At 37.1% G+C, this 27,685-nt stretch overlaps 1 protein-coding gene across 4 annotated transcripts in view; it reads left to right on the top strand.

The window, feature by feature from the left end:
- Window positions 1-27,685, top strand: part of COL9A1 (collagen type IX alpha 1 chain) — a 66,171-nt gene that overhangs the window by 20,155 nt on the left and 18,331 nt on the right. For all 4 annotated transcript variants that reach the window (XR_007202189.1, XM_048296725.1, XM_048296726.1 and 1 more), the window contains 18 exons: window positions 541-594; window positions 1,197-1,232; window positions 6,508-6,531; window positions 6,843-6,896; window positions 8,463-8,516; window positions 10,148-10,180; window positions 10,275-10,331; window positions 11,051-11,104; window positions 12,312-12,365; window positions 14,472-14,525; window positions 15,826-15,879; window positions 16,566-16,619; window positions 16,802-16,855; window positions 16,962-17,015; window positions 17,229-17,282; window positions 18,383-18,427; window positions 19,226-19,279; window positions 19,374-19,427. Coding sequence is in view for 3 of the 4 variants with exons in the window: in XM_048296725.1 (XP_048152682.1) it covers window positions 541-594; window positions 1,197-1,232; window positions 6,508-6,531; window positions 6,843-6,896; window positions 8,463-8,516; window positions 10,148-10,180; window positions 10,275-10,331; window positions 11,051-11,104; window positions 12,312-12,365; window positions 14,472-14,525; window positions 15,826-15,879; window positions 16,566-16,619; window positions 16,802-16,855; window positions 16,962-17,015; window positions 17,229-17,282; window positions 18,383-18,427; window positions 19,226-19,279; window positions 19,374-19,427 (897 nt within the window). In the remaining variant the exon portion in view is untranslated. The remainder of the gene's footprint in view (window positions 1-540; window positions 595-1,196; window positions 1,233-6,507; window positions 6,532-6,842; window positions 6,897-8,462; window positions 8,517-10,147; window positions 10,181-10,274; window positions 10,332-11,050; window positions 11,105-12,311; window positions 12,366-14,471; window positions 14,526-15,825; window positions 15,880-16,565; window positions 16,620-16,801; window positions 16,856-16,961; window positions 17,016-17,228; window positions 17,283-18,382; window positions 18,428-19,225; window positions 19,280-19,373; window positions 19,428-27,685) is intronic.

Genomic DNA, 27,685 nt, shown 5'->3' with positions numbered 1-27,685 from the left:
GCTGACTATAAAATTGGAAACAAAAGGAAAAATAAGAACTCCAAATAAATTCCTGGCTATAATATCATGATTGGTTTTTAATTTTAGTCAGATAGACAAATTCAGAGGGTAAATTTAAATCCAGCCTGGCAGCTTTGTGGGGTTTTGTTTGTTTGTGTTTTTTTTGTTGTTGTTGTCAATGAAACTTTTATTTGAAATGGACAACACTGACAGTTTTTGTTTTTAACCTTAGCCATGAAATAAATTCATCAATCTCCCGTTAAGAGGAAATAAGATCATGTGAGATCACGTTTAATTTGTGATTTAACTGAGTAATTCTTGGAGATACATAGCACAGGCGCTGATGTTTGTCACCAGAAGCTAGTACTTTGAACTTGTACAGTTCTATCTGTACATGTAAATAAATATTTTGCTTGCAAGTCTCCTGAAGTTACTAATTTCATTTAATAGCTTCATTCCTCTGTGTTTTATAATGTTTTCTGTTGTGATTAAGAAAAACGCATAACCCTTGCATTAACATTGTATACCTTACTTCCAAAGGGATTCACTGGACCTGATGGCTCACGTGGAGCCCCAGGACCAAAAGGACAGAAGGTAGGAACAAAATTATGCATGAAATGATGGATTTTTTTAAAGCAGCATTTTTGTTTTTTCTATACGACAAATAAGATGCTGCAGCCTTTCTTAAAGTCTTAAAACATCTATAGAATACTTATGTACTGGGCCCTTTTCACACAGTACAAAGAAGCTTCCATTCCCACAACCAGCAGTAAGGAATGGTGGCTGGCATTACATTGTTGAGATTAAGGTTGAGCATCTTCACTAATGGTAAGGCCCCTTCCATCTTGCATTACAATTGTGTCATTGTCATATTCAGAGGGAACCAGAACAGTGAAACCTGACTTCATCATCAATCAAACAAATGAAATATAAATCAAAAGTCAGAGAAACAAGCATGCTTGAATTTTTGGGTTGGGGGAATAAAAGGCCTGAGGCTGCATCTTTTTAATACTGAGAAAGTCTTTCCTTTCTATCAAGTCTTACTGAAACCAGCATAGCATTAATGAAGTGAATAATACTTGCAGACTATGCCCACTAAATGATACCCTCCAAAAGGTGAGAGAACATCTTCCTGTATATTGTTTACAAAACTTGATATTCATGCCTCTTAAAACCTCATTTTTTATCTTTTAAAGGGGGAGCCAGGACTTCCAGGTGCTCGTGGACTTCCAGTAAGTAATGCATTTAGTACACGAGGAGGATTTTTGTGCCTTAAATATTAATATGAAGGCTTCTTACCATTAAATGTAGGGAAGAAAAATGCCAAAGTATTTCTGAGGTTTCAAAGAACTCGTAAGTTATGAAAGTAGTACTTTAAGGAACCTCTTTACCTTTATATCTAAGTGTACAAATATTACTGAAAGATTATGTTTGGTTTGTATGCTGCAGAAAAGAAAGGAGCACGTGTGATGTGGTCTCAAGTTTTGGACTTACACCTTTGGACTTATACATTCTTTTCCATCTCTTTGTGAAAATGCTGTGGAGATGAGAGAGCCCATGTTTCATTTGCATATAGTAGTCTACAGTTATTCCTGTTTTCAGCTTCTTGCCGTGTGTTTAAATGGCATCACTGAAGTGTAAATTCTGTGAGACTCCTTGTGCTGCTTTGCTGCTCTGTATGGAAACAAGACAGAGCATGAGAAAGAACATGCAAAGAGTAATGTTCCAATTGGCATGAAGATGGACTTAACAACCATTTTAGGGGCTGAAAATAATCGTGAATTTTAGGAGTTTTGCAAGTTGAAGACGTCAGTGATTGTTGGCATGTAGAAATTTAGCTTAGGAAAAAACCCCAAGGAAGATGAGTGATGGAACAAGATGACTAGCAGAAATTATAATAAGGCTGCATATAATTAAAATTTAATTTAAAAATATATTCAGTTTGGAGAAATTATTTAAATTAAATAGAAGAGGTATTGTATTCCAGTATAACACTCCTTGTGTATTCGTATTTTTGACCTTGTCCTATTAACTCTCAGTACATTTATATTAAACAATTACTTTGCTATTTGGCCAGAGAGAAAATGATAAAGTTATTCTTGAAGGTATGGCATTATAGACATGTTCAAACTCAAGATGAATCACTTTGTGGATTTAATTTCTTAATAAACCACTTTAATTTTCATGGATGCTGATTCTTACATGAAAATTTGGAAAATAGGTGATACTTTTATAGTGGCTGGCTGGTCTGTAGGCTCAATATATGAGCTAAATTTAGTCACAAAAAATGGCAGAACTGAGGTAGGATCTAGGTAGACTGAAACTCCTACATTATTCTGTTAGAGGCTTGAGGTGTGCTTTTTGTTTTGTTTTGTTGTTTTTTTGTTGGCTTGTTTTTTTTTGCTGTCAACTAGATGGGGAAATAATTTCTGGGTTGTCTGCAATGCATTTTATAACATCTAGCTGCAAAGAAGAAGTAGTTAAACTCTGTCAGGTGTATTTACTGAGATGATATGGGAAAAAATGATTAGATGGATGGAGCTCCTCTCCTATGAGGAAAGGCTGAGAAAACTGGGATTGTTTTGCCTGGAAAAGACATGTCTTAGAGGTGACCTAATTGCAGCCTTCCAGTACCTGAAGGGACCTTACATGAGAGCTGAAGAGGGACTTTTTACAAGGGCATGTGGTGGCAGGACAGGGGGAAATGGCTTCAAACTGGAAGAGAGTAGGTTTAGATTAGATGTTAGTAAGAAATTCTTTGCTGTGAGGGTGGTGAGGCACTGGAACGTTGCCCAGAGAAGATTTGCGTGCCCCATCCTTGGAAGTGTTTAAGGCCAAGTTGGATGGGGGTCTGAGCAGCCTGGGCTAATGGAAGGTGTCCCTATGAATGGCAATTGGAGCTAGGTGATCTTTAAGTTCCCTTCCAAATCAAGCCATTGTGTGATTCTATGATAGCAAAAAACGGGGAAATAAAACTGAATTACTGAAATATTTGGTCAAAGTACTGTGGTATTTTAGCCTGTCAACTGAAATAAAAACTGAGTTGGGGAAAACATACATGATTTTAGCTCACCATTTACAGAATAATGCAAGAATGATTAATTTAAGACCCTCCAGAATAAGTGGGTGCATAGAACATGTATAAAGAGGGTTAATTCATTTTAGAGGTAGAGACGTTAATTTGGGAAAGCAGGAAATGGAACCAACTTGTCAAGGTAGAATGCTGGTTCTTTTCAGAGCAGCAGGACTTTTGTTACCATATTTTGAGACTGTAAAAGCAGTAAATCTGATAAGATTTTGGACCATTGTTCAAAGCTGAGTGATTTTTGTTTGCCCTGAGACTTTCAGTCTTAAGGTGATAACGCTTCAGTGAACCTCAGTAGGGATTGCCTTTGGAGTTGTTCTGCCTCTGCTTAATAAGCAACTGCTTTTTCAGGTGAATCTGCAGGAATATTTATAATGAGGAAATGAAATTTCCAATTTATTTAAAAGAGAAAAGATGGATATACTTAGTCACCTTGTGTCATTACCCTTGTACTTTTTAAGATTAATCCTTAGACCTCATATGTTAGGAGGAAGCCTAGTGATTGATTTTGTAGCTCCACGGTTGTTAACCCATACGTGCTGAATCCATATGCAGAGATTAATGCTCAAAACAAATCTCTTAGGAAAGCCTGTATAAATGCAATTTTCTATCTGATAAATGGCTGTATGCTATTGAAGAAATCATGCAGCTGCTGAAAGATTCTCAAAAATGGCCAGCACTGGTCATCTTAGCTTTAGTGAGATTATACCTGCTAACAAAACCCACAAAAACAAAAACCCAAACCAAAACAAGAAGAAACTCCACAATCCCCAATCCCCACCAAAACAAACATCCTCCTCCCCCCCACCCCCTGTAAAACCCCAACAAAACCCACCTACCCTGAAAACAAAAAGAAACAAAAAAGAAGTAGAAATGGTAGTGCTGGGGTGTGCTGGTTCTAATTTTCAGATTCAGAGAATTTTGGAGAAGCTCTTACTACAAATGTGAAGTAATGGGGCTGTTTAACCTTTGCAGTTCTTCAGTTTGATCCATGAAACCTCATTTACTAGAAACATAGTGAGCACAATTATGACTCTGCATACTAGCTACATGATTAATTGAGTGCTTAGGTGTAATTATGCACTGCTTTGAATACTGTCAGTGGCTTTTTGCAAGTGGAGTAGTCCCTGGATGGTTATCCAAAGACTTCATTTCTCACAGAACGTCTTGCTTAAGTTATTAAAATGCTCAGTGCAAACAGAAAACCAAAAGGCTTGGATACAACACTAATTAGTTTTAAATTATTATCACTTTTTTCCATGTTTATCCAGTGGCATTTATCAGCCAAATTAGGACTTGCGGGTATCTTCAAGAGTGAATGTTAAGGACATAAAGTTTTATATACAGCATTTGCTTCTCTGCTTCTGTCACCTTTTCTTCCCCAGAATGTACCCTGACAATCTTCAATTATCATCTTAAGTTTCCCCTTTTTTGTATTTTTTTTGCTGCTTCATCATTTTGTTTTAATTTATTCCCTTTGTCTCATCTGTTTGGTGGATAATCTTCCAAATGACAGGTTACAAAGTTCTTAGAATTATTCTGATTAATTCAAGTAATTTTTTTATGCAAGTAATTTTAATATGCTGATGTCTCTGGCCTGGTCCTAGTAGATGGACCTGGGGCTGCTACATTTAAGTGCATGTAATGCACCCTTCAGTCCATTCTCTCCTTTAGTTCCCTCTACCTCTTCCGTGAACTGATATATTGCTAGTAGTTTACACATCTGGCATATGGGGAGGATTGTGTGTATTTAGTGACAGAGAATTTGAAAATATTTTAAGGTCTACTAAAACACAGCATCCAGCACAGCGTACTCTTACAAATACTGGAGTCTCCGTGGTGGATGGCAGGAGTACTTACCAGATCTAGGGGCAGGTGTCTCTGAGGCAGGGGATTACAGACTCTGCATTGCTGCCCAAGCCTGTGCACTCGATGTGCTCTGTGGGTCAGATGAGTGCCTCCAAAGCAGGCAGCAAGCACCTGGGCAGGTAAGGCTGCGGTCCCAGGCTGTGTGGAGAGGCTTTCCCTTTACACAGACAGAGGAAGGAGTGTGGACAGCTGCTTGGGACCAGGAACTGCTCTGTGTACGTCCTTACTGTCAATTGGCCTGGAGCTCTCAGCTTTGCAACTTGGTTTGCTTGTAGAGAGTTCATGGCCAGAAGGATGGAGCATCTGTGTGAGGGGGAGGCATTGATTGCTGGGACAGAATCCCTGCTTTTTGCGGTCTTAATTTAGGAAGGTGAGGGGATGCAGTGGAATGGTCAGAGGAGGGGACAGCTGCCTCCTGGGCTGCTGTGTGGGCTGGGTACCGCAGCTGTAGCTGCTTCTTTTGGTGTTGTTGACCTTCCCTGCCACTGTTAGGGGGTGTGTTAGGGAGGGGTACTCCAATGAGAACCTTCAAGCAGGTGGTTTCCTCCTTTCAGAGGCAGGTGATATTATAATTATATATTATTGAATATGTGATGCAGTGAAAGTTTGATTTGTATAGTCAAATGTAGATATGTATAATATCATGAATTGTAGCAAGGAAGTGTGAAGCAATAGAAAAGGGATTATGTAGGTTATGCAAGCTTACTTTCTGCTGTGTATTAAATGGTTACAATGGAATGATTCTGATGAATGCTTGAAAATTTGCCTGCGTTATACAGACTTTTCTAAACAGCCCTACAAATACAACCCTGGATTGATATTCTGTGGCTTTTTTACTCACATTCAGCCCAGGTGCCTTATTACATCAAATCTCCTGCATATTTAAGTGTATTTGGGATTTTTATTTTAGTGTTTCATACATATCACTGATGCTATTCTCTGTAAAATTTTCCATTTGCTTTAACAATGCAAGACTGAGGGATCTGTTTTCTTAGAGGGAGTGTATCATCCGAACAGGCAGAAACCCATTTGTATCTTGGACACTTCTCGTTAAAATGATTCAGAACAATACTGATGGAAAATGTAAACAGGAGAAGTTTGGTGTTCTTTCTGATTGCCAAAACCCCTAAGTTTAATGGATTTAGGCCTCAGAGAAGCACTGGGGGAAAAAAGTTCTCTTTTGTTATAAATTCAAATGTACCTTTAGAAGGAAATTATTATAGCATAGATATGTTTATCATGGTACTTGATAATTATCTAAACACAAAGCCTTTAATGTCTTCATTCCTTTGTGGAAGTATCTTTGTTTATAAATACATGTAATGATACTGCAAGGCAAGTTAATCAGAAATTTAATTTTCTCTACAGATACTGATTATCTAATAATAAAATTGATTTTTAACAGTAGTTAAACAAGTTTTGAAAGTTATTTTGCAGAATCAGATGAGGGTTTTTTTACACCTTTTTTGTCCCAAATACTCTATTATTGGAAAACAGCTTAACTAAGTTTGGAACCCTCCCCATATTTCTGACCTTTTTTTCATATTTCACAGGGCAAGGGGCTTCTTGGACCACCTGTAAGTATCAATTTTACAATTCATAAGTACACTGTTCAATGAATCTGTTTGAATATTTAATAAAGCTATTATACTATAATTAAAAGTAATTCACTAAAAAAAGAGAGTTTTAATCTTTACATTCTATGTCTATTATGTATGTTCTCTTCAGCTACCACTGAGGTTGTGTAGGTCTGTGGTATATGGGGCAAGAATATTGGTGTCTGAAGGCATAGCTTTTTGTTTGTGAGAATTACATGTTCTCAATCCTTGGATGTTTGTTACATAGGTATTACATGGCATAAAAATACTATTTACCTTGGCTGTTGTAGGGTCCAGCAGGTGCAGCAGGACTTCCCGGGGAAGTAGGTCGTGCTGGTCCACCTGTAAGTACTACTGTGTTTGCTGAAGATGTAGGTTTATTCAACTGCTAGAAGGTACTTAAAGAAAAAGTGGTTATCTAAATACTATTTGGGCTATCACAACATTTTCAAATGGTTTTTTCCTGAGCAGTGATCACTGATAGAAGACGGATTATGTTTGAAGCTCATCAGAAATAAAAACAATGAATAGCACAAAGTCAGGGCCACCTGTCAGATTAGAATTAAATGTTTCATGGAGTGTCCCATACTCTTCTTATTCAAGGAAAGCTGAAATCAAAAAGCAGCCCTGTCAGAAATATAGGAAATGTAAACCTTAACTACTCAAACTACTGATTTTTATTTGCATATTAGTGAACATGGCAATTCAGTACTTCTTCTTGGTCTCATTTTAAATGTGGCTCCATCTATTGACCTTACTGCAGAACCGTGCACTCAGTTTCACCACATTGTCTTATTTTGACACCACACTTTACTGAAATGGAAGTAGATACCAACTGGTATTTTTCTACTTGAAATCTGAAAAAGCATTAAACTTTTGTTTAATAAAACCTACTTTTTAATGCAATTATATAAATTAATTTTAAAAGAATATTAAAAATTGCCAATTTGTTTCAGAAGATGAGCCATCCACCTCACTGTCTTGTCTGTAGGAGGGGCAAAAATGGATACCTAGGGAAGTGTACGGGCTATTTGTAAAATGGCATTTTTCTGTCGTACTGTCACAAATTCTGGCAGTTAGTTGGTAGTTCAGAGACTGCCTGAATCAGAAATTGCATCCGTGATGCCTTTTCTAAAGCTGCATGTGAACCATTAACGCAGTTGGTCTCTGAATCTGTTTATATCCCAAGCCTCCATAACACATTGTAATAATGAGTCCCACAATGTAATTATGCATTGCATGGAAAGGAATGGCTCTATAGCTCATGCATTTTGAGAATTAATGAATAATTTTTCTATCTTCATCTTCTTAACTGCATTTATGACTTAATAAAATGTAAAAAATACTATTGAAATGACAATATTAAGTTCAAAAGTGGTCTCTGCCCAATTACTAGATCTATTTTAATTAAAAACATTCAGAAAAAATAATTTGCAGAGATTCCACATTGTCTTTACCTATGGGAGCACTCAGCATCAAAATTTCACAAAACTGGGAAAAATTCTAACTTGGTAAATTCTTCTTGTGCTCTGAAAAAATGGATTTCCCCCTCTCTCCACTTTGGGCACTTTTGCCATTTACTAGTATTCTTTTCATTCATAACTTAATAGCAGTTATAGAGGAGGAGTGCATAGATGATCCTGTGGTCAGGTGTTTCAGCTTTCTAAAGCAGGTGAAAATGTTTTGGTTTTCTTGTAGCTCCTATTTCACAACATGGCTGCTGTTCTACTAAAAAAAATGGTTTTCCCATTCTGTTATGGGGGCCGTGTTATGTGTTGATGTTTGAAATGCCTACCTAGTCTGTCCTTCTGCAGCCTCTTAATTTCTCACTGTTGTTGTGTGGTCTGAATATGTGCCTACTGGTTGTCATTATTACTATCAGTCAACTAAATTATTTTACCCTTTTTAAGGGAGATCCAGGAAAAAGAGGGCCACCAGGGCTACCAGGACCTCCAGGTCCTCCAGTAAGTGATTATGTTTAATATGTGCTTACATCTGAATTTTGTGTTGTTGCTGCTTGAATGAAGGTTCTCCCCAAGCTCTACAGCTGAATGCTGACCTTGGGATTTCAGAAGGATTTTGATCTTCCATTTAGAAAGCAATTTTCTGCTCTTTATGGTTTTAAAAAGATAGTTTGAAATGCAAACCATCTAACTTCTCTCATGGTGCCTTCCCATTTCTGTAAACTGCAAATACACAGGTTTTAAATTTCCCTGTGAATCATAATACTGTAAATGTAGTCTTTGTTGGGCTTCACTGGTGTTACTTCAGTAGAGGCAGACTTTTCTCTGTTAGGAGAAGAAAAAATTAATATTTGTCTCATGAGACAGAAATATGTGCTTCCAGGTGGGTTGAGTTCTAATGTCTTTCTTCAATCGAATCTGCTACATGCAAGGAATAGAAGAAAGATTTATAGCAGTGCTTTGCCTCTCCAGGAGAATGTCTACCTTTTCTTAACCTCTTGGGAGGAGGAATGTGTGTTATGCCTTTGTCTTGTGGCAATTTACCTGCCCAGAGAGATAAAATGGAGAGTTTGGCAGACACATCTCAGTCTGAGTGCAGGGAAATGCAAACTGCTGGGAAAGATGCCATGCTAATGTCTTTTTAAAATCTGTACTGTTCTTCTGCTGGGAATCTCCTCCTCCCCACTCTTTAGGGACAGACCCTAAATACCTACGCTTTATTTATGCCATGTTTCTTGTTTTCATGAAAGTTGCCAGAGAATTGGCAGAGGCATTTTAGAAAACATGACTGGTAAATTGGAGAAGAGTAGTTTGGAAACAAGTGGAAATGAGTTCTCAGTAATGGCATGTAGTGCTTCTATTCCTTAAAGTTTTGTTCTTTTTAGGTTTCTAAAGTGCCACAGTCCCACTCCAGTTGATGACATTATGGACCCAAATACTCCTGGCTTTTAAAAAATCCTTCTGTATATAAGGAGACCATTCTTTAAGGAGCTCATTCCTTAAACTCTCCTGTGCTTTCCTCTGAAACAGTGTGCTTCCTCCCACAGGGCTTCAGAGAACCCAGCTGCTGCTGTGAAATAATCTTTCTCCCTGTTGTGCCTCATAAGCCTCTTGTTAGCTTCCATCAAGTATTTGATTTAATATGGGAGAGGGCTTTCCCCCCACTGTGTCCATCTCATTGTACACTGATGTCTAGTTTATTGCAACTGTCATCTACCAATACTTTTGAGAAGACTGCTTTCTCTGTAAAAACAATTTTCTCTGTAAAGACCTGAATATTTTGCTAAATGGCACTAAGTTATTCTCATTATAGAAATTGTCTTGGGCTCTGTAGGAAATTAATGGGGTTTGAACATATTTGTTCTATATTTACCAGAAGATATATTTGAGGTAGTTTAAAAAGCAAGAGAAATATTTTGGGGTTTTTTGAAAAGCTGATTTAAGTTAGAGGACAGGACCTGCAGTCCTACAGCAAAATCCTATGGTTTAAGTGCTCTTCATGTGAGACATCCTTTGTATTGTATTTCTGATTCCAGGTTTAGATAGTAGTTTTGTCTAATGACTGTATCGCCTAATGAGTCATGTCTGGTTATTGCTCTATTGCTGACTTTGATTAATTTAATTTAATTTAGGGAACTATCGGCCTGCAAGATGGTGACCTGTTGGTAAGATTATTGTCCTTGTTTTTGTTTCTTTTTAAGTAATCTCAGGCAATCTTATTCAGCCTATATGGTAATAACTGTGTGAATGCTTTTCCAGTGTCCCAGTGCTTGTCCACCTGGCCGTCCAGGACATGCTGGCTTAATGGGTATGAAGGTAAGAGAACTTGTTTGTTCCAGCATTCCTTCCAGAAATGCTGTCTCAAGGCACGGGGGAGGGTAATTAATTACTGACTAGAAAAAGGGCTTTTCACCCTTAATTTCAAAAAAGATTGCATCAGTGCGGTTGCTTATGGTTATTCAACTGTTGACTGCCAAGATAATTTCTTGTTGTTGAAATCTCTTGCTACTCCTCTAATCTTCACGGTAAAATTTATGTGTGGTCCTGAGAAGATTACAGTATGTGAAAGATTGCTTCATTCACTTCCTGGGTCATTTGTGGTCTGACTCCAGAAACTCTAAATATTCCCCCAGATTCTTAATCTTTTTGATTACTTTTTCTCTTCCTGGGAGACGTGTAACATACTAAATTGAAATTAACATATTTTGAAGTCTCATTTTAGCTAAGATTTTTTAAATATATTCTTTGCTGGTTTCTAGAAATACTGTTGGCCTGAGGAAATTTTTATGGGATAACATAAGAAGAAATACTGACCTGCCTAGAAATGCAGCCTTGTTAGATCCAGAAGCAGATATTTTGAGCATGGTACTTGATATGTAGTGTTTCCTAGACAGGTGAGGAAGCAGTAGTGAATAGGAGTTGAGAGGGACCAGCAAGACAGCTCTCAGCAGTCCATGTCTGTTTTGGAAAACTGTATTTTAATTCTGAATAGTCTCTATTTATTTATTTATTTTGGTTTTTCTTTTTAAATTTAGGGGCAAAAAGGTTCAAAAGGAGAGTCTGGTGAACCAGGAAAACAAGGTTATAAGGTAACATTAAAAAAGAGGATAAAACTGCTGTTGTTTTTAGCAAATCAATAATAGTGTAGCCTTGCCTTCAAAAACAGTTTTATATTTTAAGTATTGTTTTAACAGAATACATGAAGTATGTACATGTTATAGTACTACATATCATACTGCTCCACAGTAAACAAAGGCACATCTCTATTCTTTATTCACCTGTACTATGTAATTATTATGATGCACAAGTCATACTCCTCTTGCTTTTTATTTTGATTGTTCAATTTAATTATTATAGAACTTACAGGAAAAATTAAAGCTAAGTTTATTAACTGAAAAACTTTCAAACATTTAAATGAGGAATAATTCCTTGAATTTACCAAGTTAGCTGTTCTGCAGCACAGATGAGTAGTTACATGAAGAATGAGAGGGAAAAGGGACATTTGAGAGGGAAAGGACACGGTATAAGTTCATAAGCAGAGGCCAAGTCTGATTCACCTTGAAAACTGAAATGTTAACTCTCTTAAGGTGTTTCATTTGAATTACCCTTGTTATATAACCTCGTTAATATTGAAATATTTGCAAGAAAATTTCAGATTTGCACTGCCTTGGTCCATGCTTCAGTGTTGCAGGAAAAAACGTTAGAGAAAACTTTTTGCACTTTTAGTCTGGAAGAACAAGAAATCATAGAATGTTGAGAGGTTGGAATAGACTTTAAAGATCATCTAATCCCAATCCCTCTGCCATGGGAAGGGACACCTCCACTAGACCAGGTTGCTTAAGGCCTAATCCAGGCTGACCTTGAACACTGCCAGGGTTGGGGCATCCACAACTGCCCTGGGCAATCTGTTACCGTGTCTCACTACCCTCACAATTAAGAATTTCTTCCTAATAGCTAACTTAATTTCCCCTCTTGCAGTTTGTACCCTTTATTCCTTGTCCTATCACTACAGTTCCTGACAAAATCCTGAAGAGATTGATGTCAAGAAAAAATGGAATGACAGATTAAGTTTAAAATATCATTATTCTTTATACTGAGGTTTCTTTGAAATTACCCTTTTGACTAATAATTGAATGGAGTGTGAACGAATATCTGTCTGGGGAAGTGGTGTGACCTCATCTGGATTTCTTTCAAGCATGACATGATGACAGAAAACATTAAATAGTAAATGCACCTCATACAGAGCAATATGCATGGTACAGATTGGCTACAGGTGTATTCCTTTTGCTTTCCCAGGGTGAAGAAGGGGACCAAGGACCCAGTGGTGAAGTGGGAGCTCAAGGCCCTCCAGTAAAGTATTTCCTTTTAAAGTGTTACTCATTTGCTTCACAATGACATATCTTTTTTTATTATTGTAAGAAAAAAGATACTATAAAACTTCCATGCACCTTTCTCTTTATTCTGCCATATTGTCTATGAATGAAAGTAGAATTATTTAAGTCCCTCCCATTATTGCTTTGCACAAAGCTCCACATAGTTCTATGGAAAGGCTAACTTTAAAAACTCTTTCATGTCCTGAATTTTGTGTTGTGCTTATATTGTGAAAACAGTTGGGTTATTTTTTTCTTGGCCTTCCTTTTCATAATTTTTATGACTCTGACTTCATCCTTGAAAAGGGCCTGTTTGTTTGAAACAGAGTCAACTGTGAAATTCAGATTTAGCTACGATTTGAGGATGAACTGGCAACCACTGAAGAATACGGGGTTTTTCCTGAAGTTTTTTTCCTTTTGTCTTACAGAAGAAGTATCCCTCAATCATACCTAGTTATTTTCTTGTTCTGATTTACTGCACTTACTTCTGACACATACCTCCTCAGCTTGTTCCCTGTGAGGAGCTCTTATGGTTACCGTGGCTGAAAAGGGCTAGGGAACAGAATAAAGGGGTCATTCTAAGTAGGAGAAACATGCATAACACCTTTAATTTCTATGGTTTATTTTCTGATGAGATCTCATGTTTTTTTCTTAGGTGTAAAAGTATTTATTTAATGCCATTGGTGTCCCGATGTGATATTATACAGGAGCTTACCTTAACACACGTGACATCTAAATGCTAAATTCCAAATTTTCTATGAATATGAACATAAAACAACACAAAGCTCTGGATTATGACTAGAAAAAGATAAAGAACAGACTAAGTAAAGGAAAGAGTGAATTCCTTCTGATGCTTGATCCTGAAAAAGTATCCCTGAGGTCCTGGTGCAGACAAAGTACTTGTGTAAGAGGCAGCTTCTCTTGTCTGAAAGGCCTGTGGGGACCAATTCATTTTATTAATTTTGGTAAAGTTCCTCAGGCACTGTGAAATAACACAGTAGAATTAAAAACCCATTAAAGATTGACTTTCCTTCAGTTTTGTTTTTTGTTTTAATGTGTTACTCATAACATTTCACTGTATCACTAGTTGGTCACCTTACAAATAAACTCTAAAAATTTTTTTTTCTATTAAAATTTAGCTTTCATAATATGCAGAAAGTGATACCAGATAGATAACCCATGTGAAAAAGAACAGACAATGCTTTAGAGGCACAGATGGAGAGCCTGTAGACTCTGTTGTATCTTATATGTTCCATTCATAAATGAATGAAAGGGGTTAAGTATCCAGTCTCCACTACAGCACCTGCAATCCAACCAATGTATTGTATTGACAAAAAGATTTGCACAAGATAGCCACCCCTGGGGGAGGTGTTGTTTTCAATAGAAAGTATTGGATACCACAGCGTGCCTACTTCCAACTTAGTAGCAAGATTAAACTGTGTTAGAAGCAGGATTAAACTGTGTTCATCTCCCATGTGGGGCTGCTGTAGTCATTGTTGCATTATCATGATTTTCCTCACCTTTTGGGCTGACAAGGCTTCAGATGTTCTGTGCAAGATTCCATCTAACTTTGTGATGATAGTTAGGATACATCCTGCTGCGCTAGGGTGTCTACTCAGTTTAGCCTCTTGTGTGGTGGACATAAAAGCTTAGCACTTGCGCTCCCAAAAACCTTGCCCTATTTTATCTGCATCCAATCCCCCACTTAAGGCAACTTAGCACTTTTGCAAATTTGGCCATCACATGTTCCTTTCACACAAGCTGCAGGTGAGAATGCTTCAACTCTGTGGTAGCCAAGATGGAAAAACAGTGCAGTTTTTTTTGTCCTTACAGTGTATTTGTGGTTTTATAATACAGCCTGATAGTTTTGTTATTTTTTTAAAAGTTCTAAAATTAGTAAAATATCAAATGACTATATAAATTAAGAATTCTAATGCAGTAGTAGTTGGATTTCTCCTTTAATACTAAGAAAATAGTAAAATAATCATAAAGAAAGGGTGTAGAACCCTTGAGTCCTCTGTCTGAAAGCTAGGACAGTCCAGAGCAGAAGAATTAAGCGTAATTTGAATATACTTTTCTATTTCAGGGCATTCTAGGTATCAGAGGTATAACTGGCATAATGGGACCTAAAGGTACCAAAGTGAGTATTAACCTTTCTTTCTATAAAATGGCCTGTATTAAAGAAAATGTACACCTCTGAATGTTTAAAAAGCTTATTTAAACTTCTTTATTTCCCCTTTATTTTCTCTCTCCTGCCAGCTGTATTTCCACAGCTACTGTACTTCTTGTTAGGAAGAAAGGTAGCTCAGTCCTTCTAATTGATGAAGGACACTCTTCACTCCTTTTCCCCAGTCCTTGTATTTATGGTAGTTTTGCATGTATGCAAGTCTGTAGTTAGCAAGATAACAAGTTATAACAATTATGAACTATAGCACATTTTAATTAAACCTAAAATCTATTAAGTAGTCCCTCCTGCGATTTTTATCTTCTTAAAGCCTTTTACTTCCATCATCATCCCAGTTTTTGTCAGGAGTTTTTATTGAGAGTTTGTTCTTTTTTCCATTCTTTCTGTCTTTAACATCTCTGTGTCTTAAATTGCTGCCAGTCAAAACTGGCTGTTACATTTCTAGTTTTGTGATCTTGCTAAATCTATATGGTAAAAATTTCTGAAAGGAATAGAATGAAGAAATCCTGCCATTGTCTCCTTCTCCAGAAGTCAAATCACATAAATCTTGTGATCATATGTCTTTGGAGACAACATCAAATTTCTCCTGATTATGAATCTTCTAATGAATGATCCTTCCTAACCTCTCGGACATGCTTGCTAAGTTATTAATATCTTACTTCACTTTCCTGGCCTTTTTGTGTTCTAATTTTTTGTAGTTATTTGCCTACATTTTCTGTAATGTTTTGTCTACTTGAAGTATTTACCACATCTGTTTGACAAAGGAGTTCCATATTCCCTCTAAATCTTTTTTAAAACCATTTTTTTATCTACATTTACATTTATTTCCAGGTAGTGATTGCATTGTTTCCTTGAAACATGTGATAGAAATAGCTGCACTGCACTTGATGATTTCTCTGCATATTTTGATGTTACTCTATTATGCGATGAAGGATATAGTATTATTAAAGAAGACACAGAGATTTTTTGAAGCAGCATGTGAAGGTCTACCTCCTTCCTAGAATTTTTAGAGAATGAACTGAATGTTGTTTTTTGACTAATATTTTTTCATAGTTAAGATATATTTGTTTTATATCTCCATTAAAAAAAACAAGATAGATGAAGAAAATTTTATCTCTTTTTTTTTTTTAATTGGAGCTATAACACCCCCCCCTCATCTGTAGAGAGTTTACAGCTCTTAGCAAAGCAGGACACATAAGTTGTTAGTTCTCCAGCAGTTCACTTTAATATCCTGTGTTACCTATTTGTTTTGTAGGGAGCTCGTGGTCTTGATGGTGATCCTGGTCCCCAAGGTCTTCCTGGTGCACCTGTAAGTAGAGTGTAGGTTATCCAAACACTTCCCAGTTAGTGAAACTTCGTGGCTGTGAATCGAAAAAACCTCTGATTAATCCAATTCTATTGATTCCCCACAGGTGAATAAATGATATTACAGTGACATCAAGTCTGTAATGTCTTAATGTTCCCAAAGAATTTGAGGTAGATGAACCCGTTTTAACTTCTTAGTATGTTACGGTTACCTCTTCCTTCTGAGTCCTCCTGTGCATTAGGGTGGCTTGGAATTTTTCAGGTATCAAACTGGAACAAAACCTGTACAGGGCAATTTGTACAATTTGTGTTGGAGGTTTTTATTGTGTGTGTGTTTTGTTTGTTTGGGGTTTTTTTGGTTTGTTTGTTAGTTTGATTTTTTAAATTCTTCCTTGCTCTCTGCTTCCATAGCTGGAATTTGTGCTTGGAATAGCCAGTAACTGTGTTAAACAAACAAGTGCAACATCCTTTGCTTAGACACTCCCGAAATCCCAGGTGATGGCTTGAGCTCTGTTTTTAAAAATATATCTGTCAGCTGCAGTTTTAAGAAACTGCATTTTTAAATATAGTGTGATTTTGAGACTTTCACCAAATGTGAGTTGTACTTGTTGGTTTTCTGAGAGCTTTAGCTAAAAAACACGAGGAAGTTTATTCTGGTTTTATTTCTAAAACTTATTTTTTTTCCAACAGGGGGATCAAGGACAGAGAGGTCCACTAGGAGAGACAGGTCCAAAGGGAGAAAGGGTGAGCACAGACAAATTTTGACTCCTGTTGACTTGCAAACATTAGTTACTTAATAGCATATAAACAGTGCATAACTGGTACTCTCAAAATAATGTATATCTGAATGAGTATGCATTGACATTCTTTTAATCTGTCATTTCATTGTCTTCAGCTGCATTTTTAAAAATTGTTATTATTTTTAGGGTCCTCAAGGTACAAGAGGAATAAATGGCCTCCCTGGGCCTAAAGGAGAGCCTGTATGTATATTTAATTTCTTTATTTGCTTCATATGATGTTAATTTGTATATTAGTGCTTGGGCAAAATCTCTTCAAAGTTACATTGATTTGTTTTCTTTTTTCAAGGGCTTACCAGGAGTTGATGGCCGTGAAGGGATCCCTGGAATGCCTGGAGCTAAAGTAAGGCACAGTTGGCATATGTCTGCACTTTGGTAGTGCCCTAGATTTGTTCACTCATTTGTGGCTGCTGCTCATGGCTTTATGCACATTATTAGGGTAATTTAATTAACATTCCTATACTATAGATCGAAAAGTATGTCAACTCTGTGTTCCAGAAATAAAATATTCCCTCGTGTTTGATTTGCATAAATTACAACTTAAAATGTTTTACAGGGTGAACCAGGAAAACCTGGAGCTCCAGGTGATATAGGGCTCCAAGGATTGCCAGTAAGTATCAAGTATTTTACCTTTGAATGATAGGCTTAGTTCAAATCATAGAAAGGCTGTGTATAGGTTAATTTGAATCTGATATTGGAGTAATTCAAGTGTAAATCTAAGCAAAAGGCCCAGGGCAGAGTATGGGTAATGCAAGGGGAAATTCTGCTATGTGTATGCAAAACCTTTGCACAAAAGCCTAGATCTCCTTATGATGCCATTGTGAGGAACTTGGCCTCACAAAACCTTTGTGGCCAGGATGTGACTGTCCTAGTGATTCTCCTATCTGAGACCCCGTGGATACTATGGTGTGACTCCACAATTAGGGCTGGTCTCATTGTATTGACTAGGGCCAAACTATTCCTAGGCTGAGCAGGAAAAGCTGAGCTGCTAGTCTGGCATACCTTACATGAACCATCATCCTTTGATACTCTGCTGGCTCAGAACATCTGGAATGTGTCACGCTCATGCTTCTTTCTGTGGGTGGGTTGGAGGTCTCTGGTGTATCCCCTGTGGTGAACTTGCAGGGAATCAGTAGTGCTTTATGGGCCCTTTCAGAAGGTAATCCTTGTGCGTTAACTGAGTTTGGAAGCTGTGCCAATTGTCACAGGCTAAATAAAACCTCTTTAAAACACTTTGCTATAGGACTAATTGCTGTGAGGAATAGTGAAGGAGATGTTTTAAAACAGAACTGGACATAATAAATTTGTAATACTAAATGAACTCAAGCTTGAAGATAGTTTGGTAAAAGCATACTTGCTATGAGCTGTTGCAGAGAAGTGAGGAGGGAATGAAAAGTGTCCAATGGCATCTGTTAAAATCTGCACCTCCAGTCTCAGCACACTGGGACAAGCATGTCTTTCTAGTCTAAGACAGAAAGAGTCACAACATCTCACTTATCCATGCTCCTTTTGCAATTTGTGAAGTAAGAATAATACTCCTTATCTGTTACTTTGTAAACAGAAAGAATTCAAACTTGGTCCCTTATTGAGTGAAAGTGCTTCAGTATCAAGTAAAAGGATTAGAAATACTCAAGCACAAGAAGGATGTTGTTTTAACACCATTTCCAAACCCCTTAACCACAAACAAATGTAAATTTTTTTTTCTTTCAGGGTTTACCAGGCTCTCCAGGTATGAAAGGTATTCCTGGCCCAAAGGTAAAACATCTTGAGTATTGTCTTTCTTATACCACTGTATTTGTGCTTATCAAGTTCTAAAGTATTCAATGAAATTGTACTTTCTCTTGTGTTAAGAGACAAGCCTTAGGAATTAAATATCTTTTTTTATCAACTTTGGCCTGTGCATTTTCATGATTCTTGTGCTACATGACATGGTTTTCATTATTCTAGGCATTAAATAATACCTAAAAAAGGCCATTCCTTCTAAACTTGTGGAAATCATTGCTAGAGGAAGCTTGTGATGTGCCTACCTCACTACTGCTTGAAATGAATGATCTTGTAATAAGATAGTATTTCTAGCCACCCTAAGCTGATTCAATCACAGAGGTTATTACCTCTATTTAGGTAGCACCAAATTGCAGCATCAATTCCAATCTAGTTTAAAAAGTTGTTGTAAGATTGAGACTGTGGAATGTTTCAGACAATGATGTTTGAGTTTAGTTGTAAGTAATTGAAAAAGAAAACTAGACTGAGACAAGATTTTTGTCTGAAATTACATGGAGTGATATTGCCTTCTGTGATTTGAAAGCAGCAATCAAATCTATTTGGGATTTGTCAGCACACAAACAGCAAAGGAACTGAAATCTGACTTTTGAAAAATTAGATAGAAGGGTTTGGTCAAAGTTAAAAGAACACCAAAAGTAAGGCCGAAGTTAAAAAATTAACACAGGCTGATTTTTTTTTAGACCTTGTTGCTTTCCTTGTTTTAATTTTTTATTTTAAAATGGAATAGCAAACCATTGGCTCAGCTAATATTTTTCATCTTCTGTCCAACAGGGTAATAGAGGTCCTCCTGGGGTGCCAGGGTTAATGGGAAATCCTGGTAAACAGGTAAAACCATTAATCTTATACAAAAGATCTAGAACAATGTGTAAAAAAACCACTTTTCAAATTTGTGGCATTTCAAATTTGTTCCCCAAAACAGGGTCAACAGGGCCCAGAGGGAGAAGCAGGTCCAACAGGACCCCGGGGACCACCAGTAAGTATGGAATAAATCTCTAACTGAGCTTATGTAAAATTACAGTATCTCAATATAGGGTTGCTGAAGCTAGCCACAAGGTGAAGTTATTATTTATTAGAAGTTCTAATTTTTGAGGTAATTAATAGTTCTTTATCTTCTTTACCAAGAGGATGTGCATCATCGCATAGAGAAATACAGTCCTATTATATATCCAATAATGTCCTATGATTGTTTCTGGCTTTGGTGGAAAGTTAAATTTTTAACCTTTGCTTATATCTTCTTGTCTTTGCATTTAAATATGCTGAGTAAAAGCCAAAACAGAGGGGATAAGTGTGGTTTGTGACAAAAAGCTGGAACCAAACTCCTGTTCTTTGACTGCAACACTCTGGTTGGCATTATGAACGCAGATATAGTGGTGTGAAGAATAGAATTTATCTTTAACTGGAAACACTGATGCTGTAATTTCTTTCCCTGGAGATTTTCCTTAACACTAGAAAGATTTGGAAGACTGGAGAAATTGCTGCTGGGCAGGTAGATTGTTGCAGGAAATAAATCTGCTAAGAAAAGTGAACTAATGGCGTCTGTAAAGGCTCAGTTTTGAAGACAAAGGACAGCTGGATACTGGAGAGTGTTGGGTACTGCTTTCTGATTCTCTCTAGAGGGGACCTGACATGGTTTGAAGCTGCATAAGGCTGATTTAATTTCCCTTTGCTGTTAATCATTCTGGATGGAGGGGGATGAGAGGCTCAGTGATTTGAAGAAAATTTTCATGTACAAATAGTCACTCTGATGACATTAACCAGGCTCCAGGCTCTGTAAGCAATTGCCTTTTCAGGCTTCCCTCTTGCCACTGATACCCTAGGGATAGTTTCCTGGAATTTTCTGAGCTTCTGCTGTATTACAGTGGTACAAGTTTTGCTCATGCAGTTGTAGGGTTATTCTCATATGGGGTGTAGTGAACTACTGTCTGTGATGTACTTGTAAGGGTCAGGAATATCTTCTGTGAATTAGCTGCTTAGACATATGCCAGCAGTCAGCCAAGTAACAGATTCCATTTTCTTCTGGTTTTTTTTCTGTGGTTTGTGCTATCATGGGCTAGATACATTAATTCATCAGATAACATTTATTTTGGGCAATCTTTGCATGACTGCTGTGTCCACAGCTGCCTAAGGGTGATACAAAAAGGGGATTATGGGAGTATTTACTAGGATGGATTACAGCTCTCTTCAGCCTCCCAAATACCCAACTTGCAAACATTTATTTTTGTTCTTTGTCTTTAAAATTGTTGGGTACACTAGAAAAAGTTTTCAGCCCTGTTCTTAGACTCATACTTGTGACAGGAACAGGAATTCTAATTGAATCAGACCAAAGTAATTGCCCACTCTGATAATGCACTGTAATCTGCTGAACTATTCTTTTAATCCTTTCAATGTGAACATGAATTTACAAAATCAGCAGTCCATAGAACAGGGGTTGACACATGAGGTTAATTATTAGTAACCCTGTAGATGGACAAAAATACTTAATGCAGATTAAATACAGTGATTTTTCCTTTTATCACTCTAGAGACCAGCAAGGCACCTGGATTCCTTGCCTTTATTTTCTGTGTTTAAAAAGTGCACTCATTTTGGAAAACATGTAAACATTAGAATCAAAGTTTAGAAAAAGAAAGCTTTTAGTCAATGAGTCAAGAAAGGAAGCAAATTATTGATTATAAAGTAAGTTTGTATGTGGTACAGCAAACAGTAATCTACTTCTCATCTGTAGTTCCCTTAAAGCTCTAAAGAGCCTTGGATAATAACTATGTTGGCTCCCATCATCTTGAGACTACAGGTAGCATACGACTGGAATAACTCTCTTTTTTTTTTTTTTTGAGGAACACTTTACTTCTACACCAAAAATGGGGGTGATGAGGGTTTTTCTGTGTAGGGAGGACACGGGGTTGAACTACTGAGCTTCAGAGACCTTTGGTCTAAGCTAAGTCGATATTTATTTCCAGGGGAGAATAAAGAGTGTTTTCTCTTTCTTCTGCAGCATGTACATGTAGCAGATACATTTGAACTTCAGCTTTTTGGATTCTGCCCTAGGAAAAAAAAGTAATCTGCTGGTTAAATAATTCTGTGTGCCATGATTGTCAAACTTCTAAAACTAGACAATTTGGCAATAAGTCGAGAAAAGCAGCTATAATTCAATTATAATCGTTCTAAAGAGAATTTTTCTTTTTTTTTTTTTTCCTTTACTCTTTTGAAATTTTCTCACAGCTTTAATACTTGCTTGTTTTTGACCAAAGTTACAAAACCAAACACTTTCAAAGCCTGAGGAATTTATGGTTACTATTCAGATATTTTTCTTGGCCTATTTCTTCTTATTTTGAATTACCCACTTTAGTACTCACTTCAGTTCTTTCCTTTCCCCTTTACCCCTTTTTTCCATTTCATTCTTGCTGCAGAAGACTCAGGTAGAAGTCAAGAGGGGTTGGGCTTATTCCTTGGAGAAAGAAAAAACCTTGATATTTTGCGGGATAAGGGGAATTTCAGTCCCTTAATGTATTGGTTGCACAGCAATAGCCACGTGAGATCCTCTTCACTTCCCTATTTCATTTACCTGTTCTTTATGTTGTGACTGGGTAAGACAGCATGGCTGGTAACTCCAGGAGGGCCAGAACTCCAGAGGAAAGGAAATCTAGTGAAGGTTTGTTGGGCTATAACAAGGCTGGCTCTGCTAATTTAGCCAGCAGGCTGGTATTTCATTAGGGAAAACCAACATGCCTACATTTGTGTTATATTTAAAAACCACATGGCTTTTCAGCTTTATCTACTTGCAAAAGACATTTTTTGAGAGAAATTTTTCACTTCAACTAGTGTGTAGTTTTTTTAAAAGTTACACAAGGGAGCACTATCATCAGTGGCTCTGTGAGACAAATACTACTTCTGTACTGTTTGCCAAATAACTTGTAGAGTCCTCTGGCATAAAGCATGTTATTTCAGTGTATTTTTATTGTTAAACAACTATTGGAATATAGTTGGAAAGATATTGTTGCTAAACAGCAGATTCAAATTTTGGCCTTTTGTGAGTCTCTAAACATTTACAGTTTCACAGGGAAGGTACTAAATATTTGAAAACAAGACTGCTAGCTCTAATTAAAAACTCATGGCAAACTCGTGCATTAGGAGACTTTTTTTCCTCACCTCTGGCAAATATCCCTAGGAGACACCGGCTTTAAAAAGTGTCATTTTAGTCTGTTATTGTTTTTCCTTAAAAAACTTCCACTGGCATGTGAGTGTGTAGGGGAATAAAACAACTTTTACTATTCATGTGTTCATTAAACCAGAAAAACAACTGGATCAACTTGGAAATTTTGCCTTTCATTTCTAAATGAAACATATTCTCCACCCCACTCTAATTGTTTCGTTGGTTAACCTTATGTTTGCTTCAGATTAGTCTAACTGATCCAAGTAATGACCAAACTCATTTGTGATTTAAACCTTTCTAAGTCAGTCATCATGGCAGGTGGCCCAAAGGAAGGAATTCTCAAATATGGAAATGTCATTCCTAATGAGTGGAATTTAGTCATGCTCCCTAAGCTGCTTAACCATTTTCTTTCATATTTCCTGAGATTTAGTAATCTAATTTAGTGTCTGCAAAAATACTGACCCCTGCCTCTGCTTTTTCATCCCTTGCTTTTCTTCAGCTGTTTAACCTGTAGATTGCTAACATTTGGAGAGCCTGCATTGCACCCTGTGGTTTTGCAGGGAGCTTGTAATATTGAAGTAATCACTTAAAGCTCCATACTATCAAATTGAGCAAACTTGATGTATATGCAGGCCAGCATTTGTATGTGTTGTTTTGTAATGAGGAAGTAATACATGTTTTCCCAACATTAGCAAGAGAGTCTAAATATCTGGCTGCCTAAGATTTGATACCATAGACCCTCTGAGAGGCTTCTGAGGTGAGCTGGTCTGTTGAGCTGACTTCCTCTCTGGAAGTGCCTTTGTCTCACTGTAAAGGGGAAACCTGGACAGTACCTTGGATTTAGTACTCAGATGTCACACAGCCCAAAGTTGGAGGAGAATGCTGTTTTCGGCATCTTAAATTACTTTCAGGTAAATAATTTTCTGGTCTTTAAAGATGTTTTTGTCCTGCCTATGCTGAAACGTAACTTTGGTTACCCTAACACTATAACTAAAATGTAGCTTTTCTATCATATTCTTTTTACATTACTGCAATAAATAATGGGTCACTTTCTGTAGTTGGTAATGGTAGTGTGGTAGGATGGAATGTCCTTGTCTCAGTTTATATGATATGTTTAGGAATTAGTGGACATGTTTCTTATACATAATGTCAGACATGTTCCACAAGTGGTGTCATAGTTTACATTTAAGGTACAGCTAAAGGGGTTAGTTAGCACTACAGAGTTTATAGCAGAGTCAAAAGGACAAAGTACATTTCCATCTTGCCAGGTACTTTTCATCCAGTAAACCTAAGCCTCTAGATGAAGGTCGCAAAACTTTTTGACTCTGCCCAATTCCGCAGCATGGTTTGTACAGGGTAGCACTTTTCCTCTCACGCTTGCAGACTGCATATCCCAGGCAAACTTGATAAGCTCCAAGCCTCTTCACTTCTCCTAGTATTCAGTCCTGTCCGCCTAAATGACATGGCCAGATTCTTGTCTGATACCTCTTTTTTTACCCCTTCACCTCCAACAACAACTTTCTTTTACTTTTGGGCATGGTAGACCTCTGGATGTCAGCAGATATCACAATGTTGTCTTCTCCTAAGCAGTGTAGACAGTAACCTGGGTAAAAAATGGGTTTGTTATGGAGCTCGTGTACCAAAGCTGTCCTAGACTTCAGCTAATGCTGTAGACACAGTCAGAATGAAAGGTCTCTGTCCTCTAGACTTGGCCACAGTATCACTTTTGAAGAGAATGACAGCTAGTGAGCTGCTGCTTGTGCCCAAAGCATGGCATCATTAAGAGGAGGGAAGATTTCATGCTGCATCTACCTCTTACCATTATCCTGAGCAGTACAATTAAATTATTACTCTGGCAAAGTTGCAAAGGTACATTTAAAATCTCAGAGAAAGTTACTTGTATATTTACTCTTCTATCAAATATTAGTTTACATTCTTGGATGCTTTTCAGTACTGTATTGAGGGTCAAAGAGTCCTGTTGATGCTTCTGCGGATAAATCCTTAAACTTAAATGAATATTTCCTCTGAGATTTTGCATCACAAAAATTTGATAAGTTTAAGTCTCACAAGTATATAATTGATAAATGGGTTACATTTTGCAAAAGACTTTGAATATGAAGTTTTTAAAAAGCCAAAATGTACTTTGTTTATTCTTCTTTATTCTGCACAGATTTAATTCTCTATGGCAGTGCTATGACATACTTTATTAAAACAAATTTTTTAAGTAGAAAAGAGTTATTACAATATACGCTGTGGATTACCTCTCGAGTGATCCTAATTAGTGTTTCAATTATCTGGGCAACTAAGTGAGATGCAAATTACCTGGGGTGTATTCTCATTCTTATTATTGTTCCACTCAGTTGATGAACAGGAAATCAATAACCCAGTGAAACTGTCTTAGCATGCAAATGCATTCTGTAACTCTTTGTGAGAATTCTACAAAAGCATCAAGTCTTCAAAATTTCAGTGAGGGTGAAAATGATCCCAGAAAAGCTAAAGGAAGGTCTGCTGTAAATCCTGTAAGGTTCTCTTATGTGTTACATTCAAAGGCTGAATATAGATCTAACAGAACTGTGAGACAGACATTAAACCTTCATTTAAATGTATTGGGAGTCCAACAATCATGCCTTGAAAAGGGAAGGTAGATTTTTGTTGTAACCACAGTCTAGCACAGGAGCTGTGGAAGGGCTGCCTCCTGGTGGTGTTCAGACTTGCACTGCTGTGCTACCATTTCAAACTTACCATTCTGCAAGTGCCTTTTCTTTGAGGCATGGGATGTTCCCCAGCATGGGCGCAAGCCTGTCTGTCCCAGCTCACTCTGTAGTGGCTACTTTCCTTCCTTAAGCCTTTCAACTCTAGGAAAAGTATGGATTTTGAAGGGTGTCAAAAGTATATAAAACTATACAAATTCTGGTTGTCTTTTTGTTAAAACCAGTGCAGCATGCCTGTTTGTTTGTAGGTGGCCTGAAGCGATTCACTGTTATACAGAGGGCTGCTGTATAAGAAAGGTGGGCTGAGGACATGGCCAAGCTGCCTTCTGCTCTGATTACTGCCTGTAGTGACTTACAGCACAGAGGAACATTTCATCTGACCAAGTAAAGATGTCAACCTCTGAACCAGTTATTACAAAAGCCTTCCTATAAGATGTGGGGAAAATGTATGTGCTTCTAGGTTTTTCTAATGACTTGTGTTGAATTTTAAATATTTACATGAGGATGTTTCAAAATGCCTTTTTTCTTCATTTACTATGAAGAGAAGCATGAGTAACCAGTTTACTGTAAAACCTATCCTAAGGCCATTTCAGTCAGATGTAACTTGGAGGAAGCATTACAGTCTTTCTAGTTATACCAGGGCCCAACAGGATTCCTCATTCTTTGGGTTCCAGTTCTTCTCTTACGTGCTAAAACACCTCTGCAGATCTTGCAGTGGTGGCCCATCGTTTGAAGTAATCTGTCCTTACAGGCATAAATGCCAACGTTTACAGGAAACACTATGTGTTTGTATTCCAGTCGTCCGTATACTAACCTCCTTTTTTAGCCCCTTAGAAAAGCATTGTGTTTGACAAAGTGCTTGTGGTGTGCATTTGACGAAAGATGTTTTCTGCATTTGAAATAAAATTGAAGATTTTTCTTGGATTTTGTATGACCAGTAGAACTTTTGGTGTGCTTAAGAGGTTTATTATATGATTTTAACTCTCTGAAGGTTATACTGCTTTTGTTTGATCTCATGCAGCAATGACTGCTATGGCAATGATACAAGAAGACAAGTTTCTAATGCTGATCATAATTTAGGCATCGTCTTTCCTGAATCAGAAATGTAGTAGTATTCCAGGTGATGGAGTTCAGATTTTTGTGATTAAATATAAGTTTAATGCATTTTCTGGGTTGTAAAATGAAGGTGAGTTGGGGGGCATTTTTCCTTTCTTTCTTTCTTTTTTTTTTCAGCATAAAAAAGCTTCTAGAAATTATGCAAAGTGCTTTTAAGTAATAGGTATTTTAACACCACAGGATATTCTGAAGGAAATGAACGGAAAAGTCTGTTTATGTTTGGTTCTGTGATCTCTCCAGGATACCTAATTATTTCTTGGATTGTAGAGTTAGCTTTCCTAAGCTTGTGTGAGAAGTTGTCATTGGATTTATGACCTAGTGTAAAAGGCCATGTCTGCCATCTCCTTTTATTTGGTATGCCAGAACGTTTCACAATATTGTTCTTATGAAAAAAATCCTATATTTAAAATTATCCAGTGCACACAGCACTAGAATGCTAAGATCTGCTTTTATCTAAAATATTCTATGTTACTGTATGATAGTTTATCAACTTGCATAACTAATAACATCAATTCTTGACATTTTATGATCTTAAATGTTATATCTTTCTTTTATTGCAAATAGTCCTTACATATTCACACAGTGAAATTAAGAGGAGTTCCTCGAGTGAGACCTAGGCTTGTGTTGGGACACTGTTTGAATTTATCTGTCGAGGGATATGTCTGTACATGTGAGAGTGAAGCTATAAAACTTATTGAGCTGTTCTGAAAAGTTCAATCATAAAAGACAAAATCTTTTGAGAAAGGTACTTTAGTTCAAAAATCTTTGCAAGTTTGGCTCAATGTCAGCTTTACCCCTGCTATGTATACAAATGGCTGCATTAAGAAATGGAGTTGTAACACTGATGTGAATACAATGATCTGGATGGATAAACATGTCCCGAGTGAAGACATAAAGATGCAGTAAAGCACATATTTATGCTTATCACTATTATAAATGGGGATTTTTAAAAGTTACACTTCCCTATAACAGTCTAGACTTTTTTAAAACCTGAATGAGTTTATTAAGCATTACTTCTGCATTCACTTTTCACCTTTGTCCATTTGGGATCAGGTGCTTTAAATATTACAGGAGTTCAGGTGATGAAACTAATCAAAAGCCTAAAGTTAAGTGTGAGTGCCAGAGTTGTCATAGTGAAGTGAATGTGTTTGTGATAAGTAACTCTAAGGTGTGATCTCACGAAGGGAACTTCATTGTGCTTAATCACTCAGCAAAATGAGTTACTTGAATCATTTAATGCTAAATAAAGATTATATG

Source organism: Corvus hawaiiensis, chromosome 3 (genome assembly GCF_020740725.1).
Source record: "Corvus hawaiiensis isolate bCorHaw1 chromosome 3, bCorHaw1.pri.cur, whole genome shotgun sequence".
Taxonomy (NCBI): Eukaryota; Metazoa; Chordata; class Aves; order Passeriformes; family Corvidae; genus Corvus; species Corvus hawaiiensis.
Note: the sequence above shows the minus strand (reverse complement) of the source record. Positions and strands in the feature narration are given on the sequence as shown.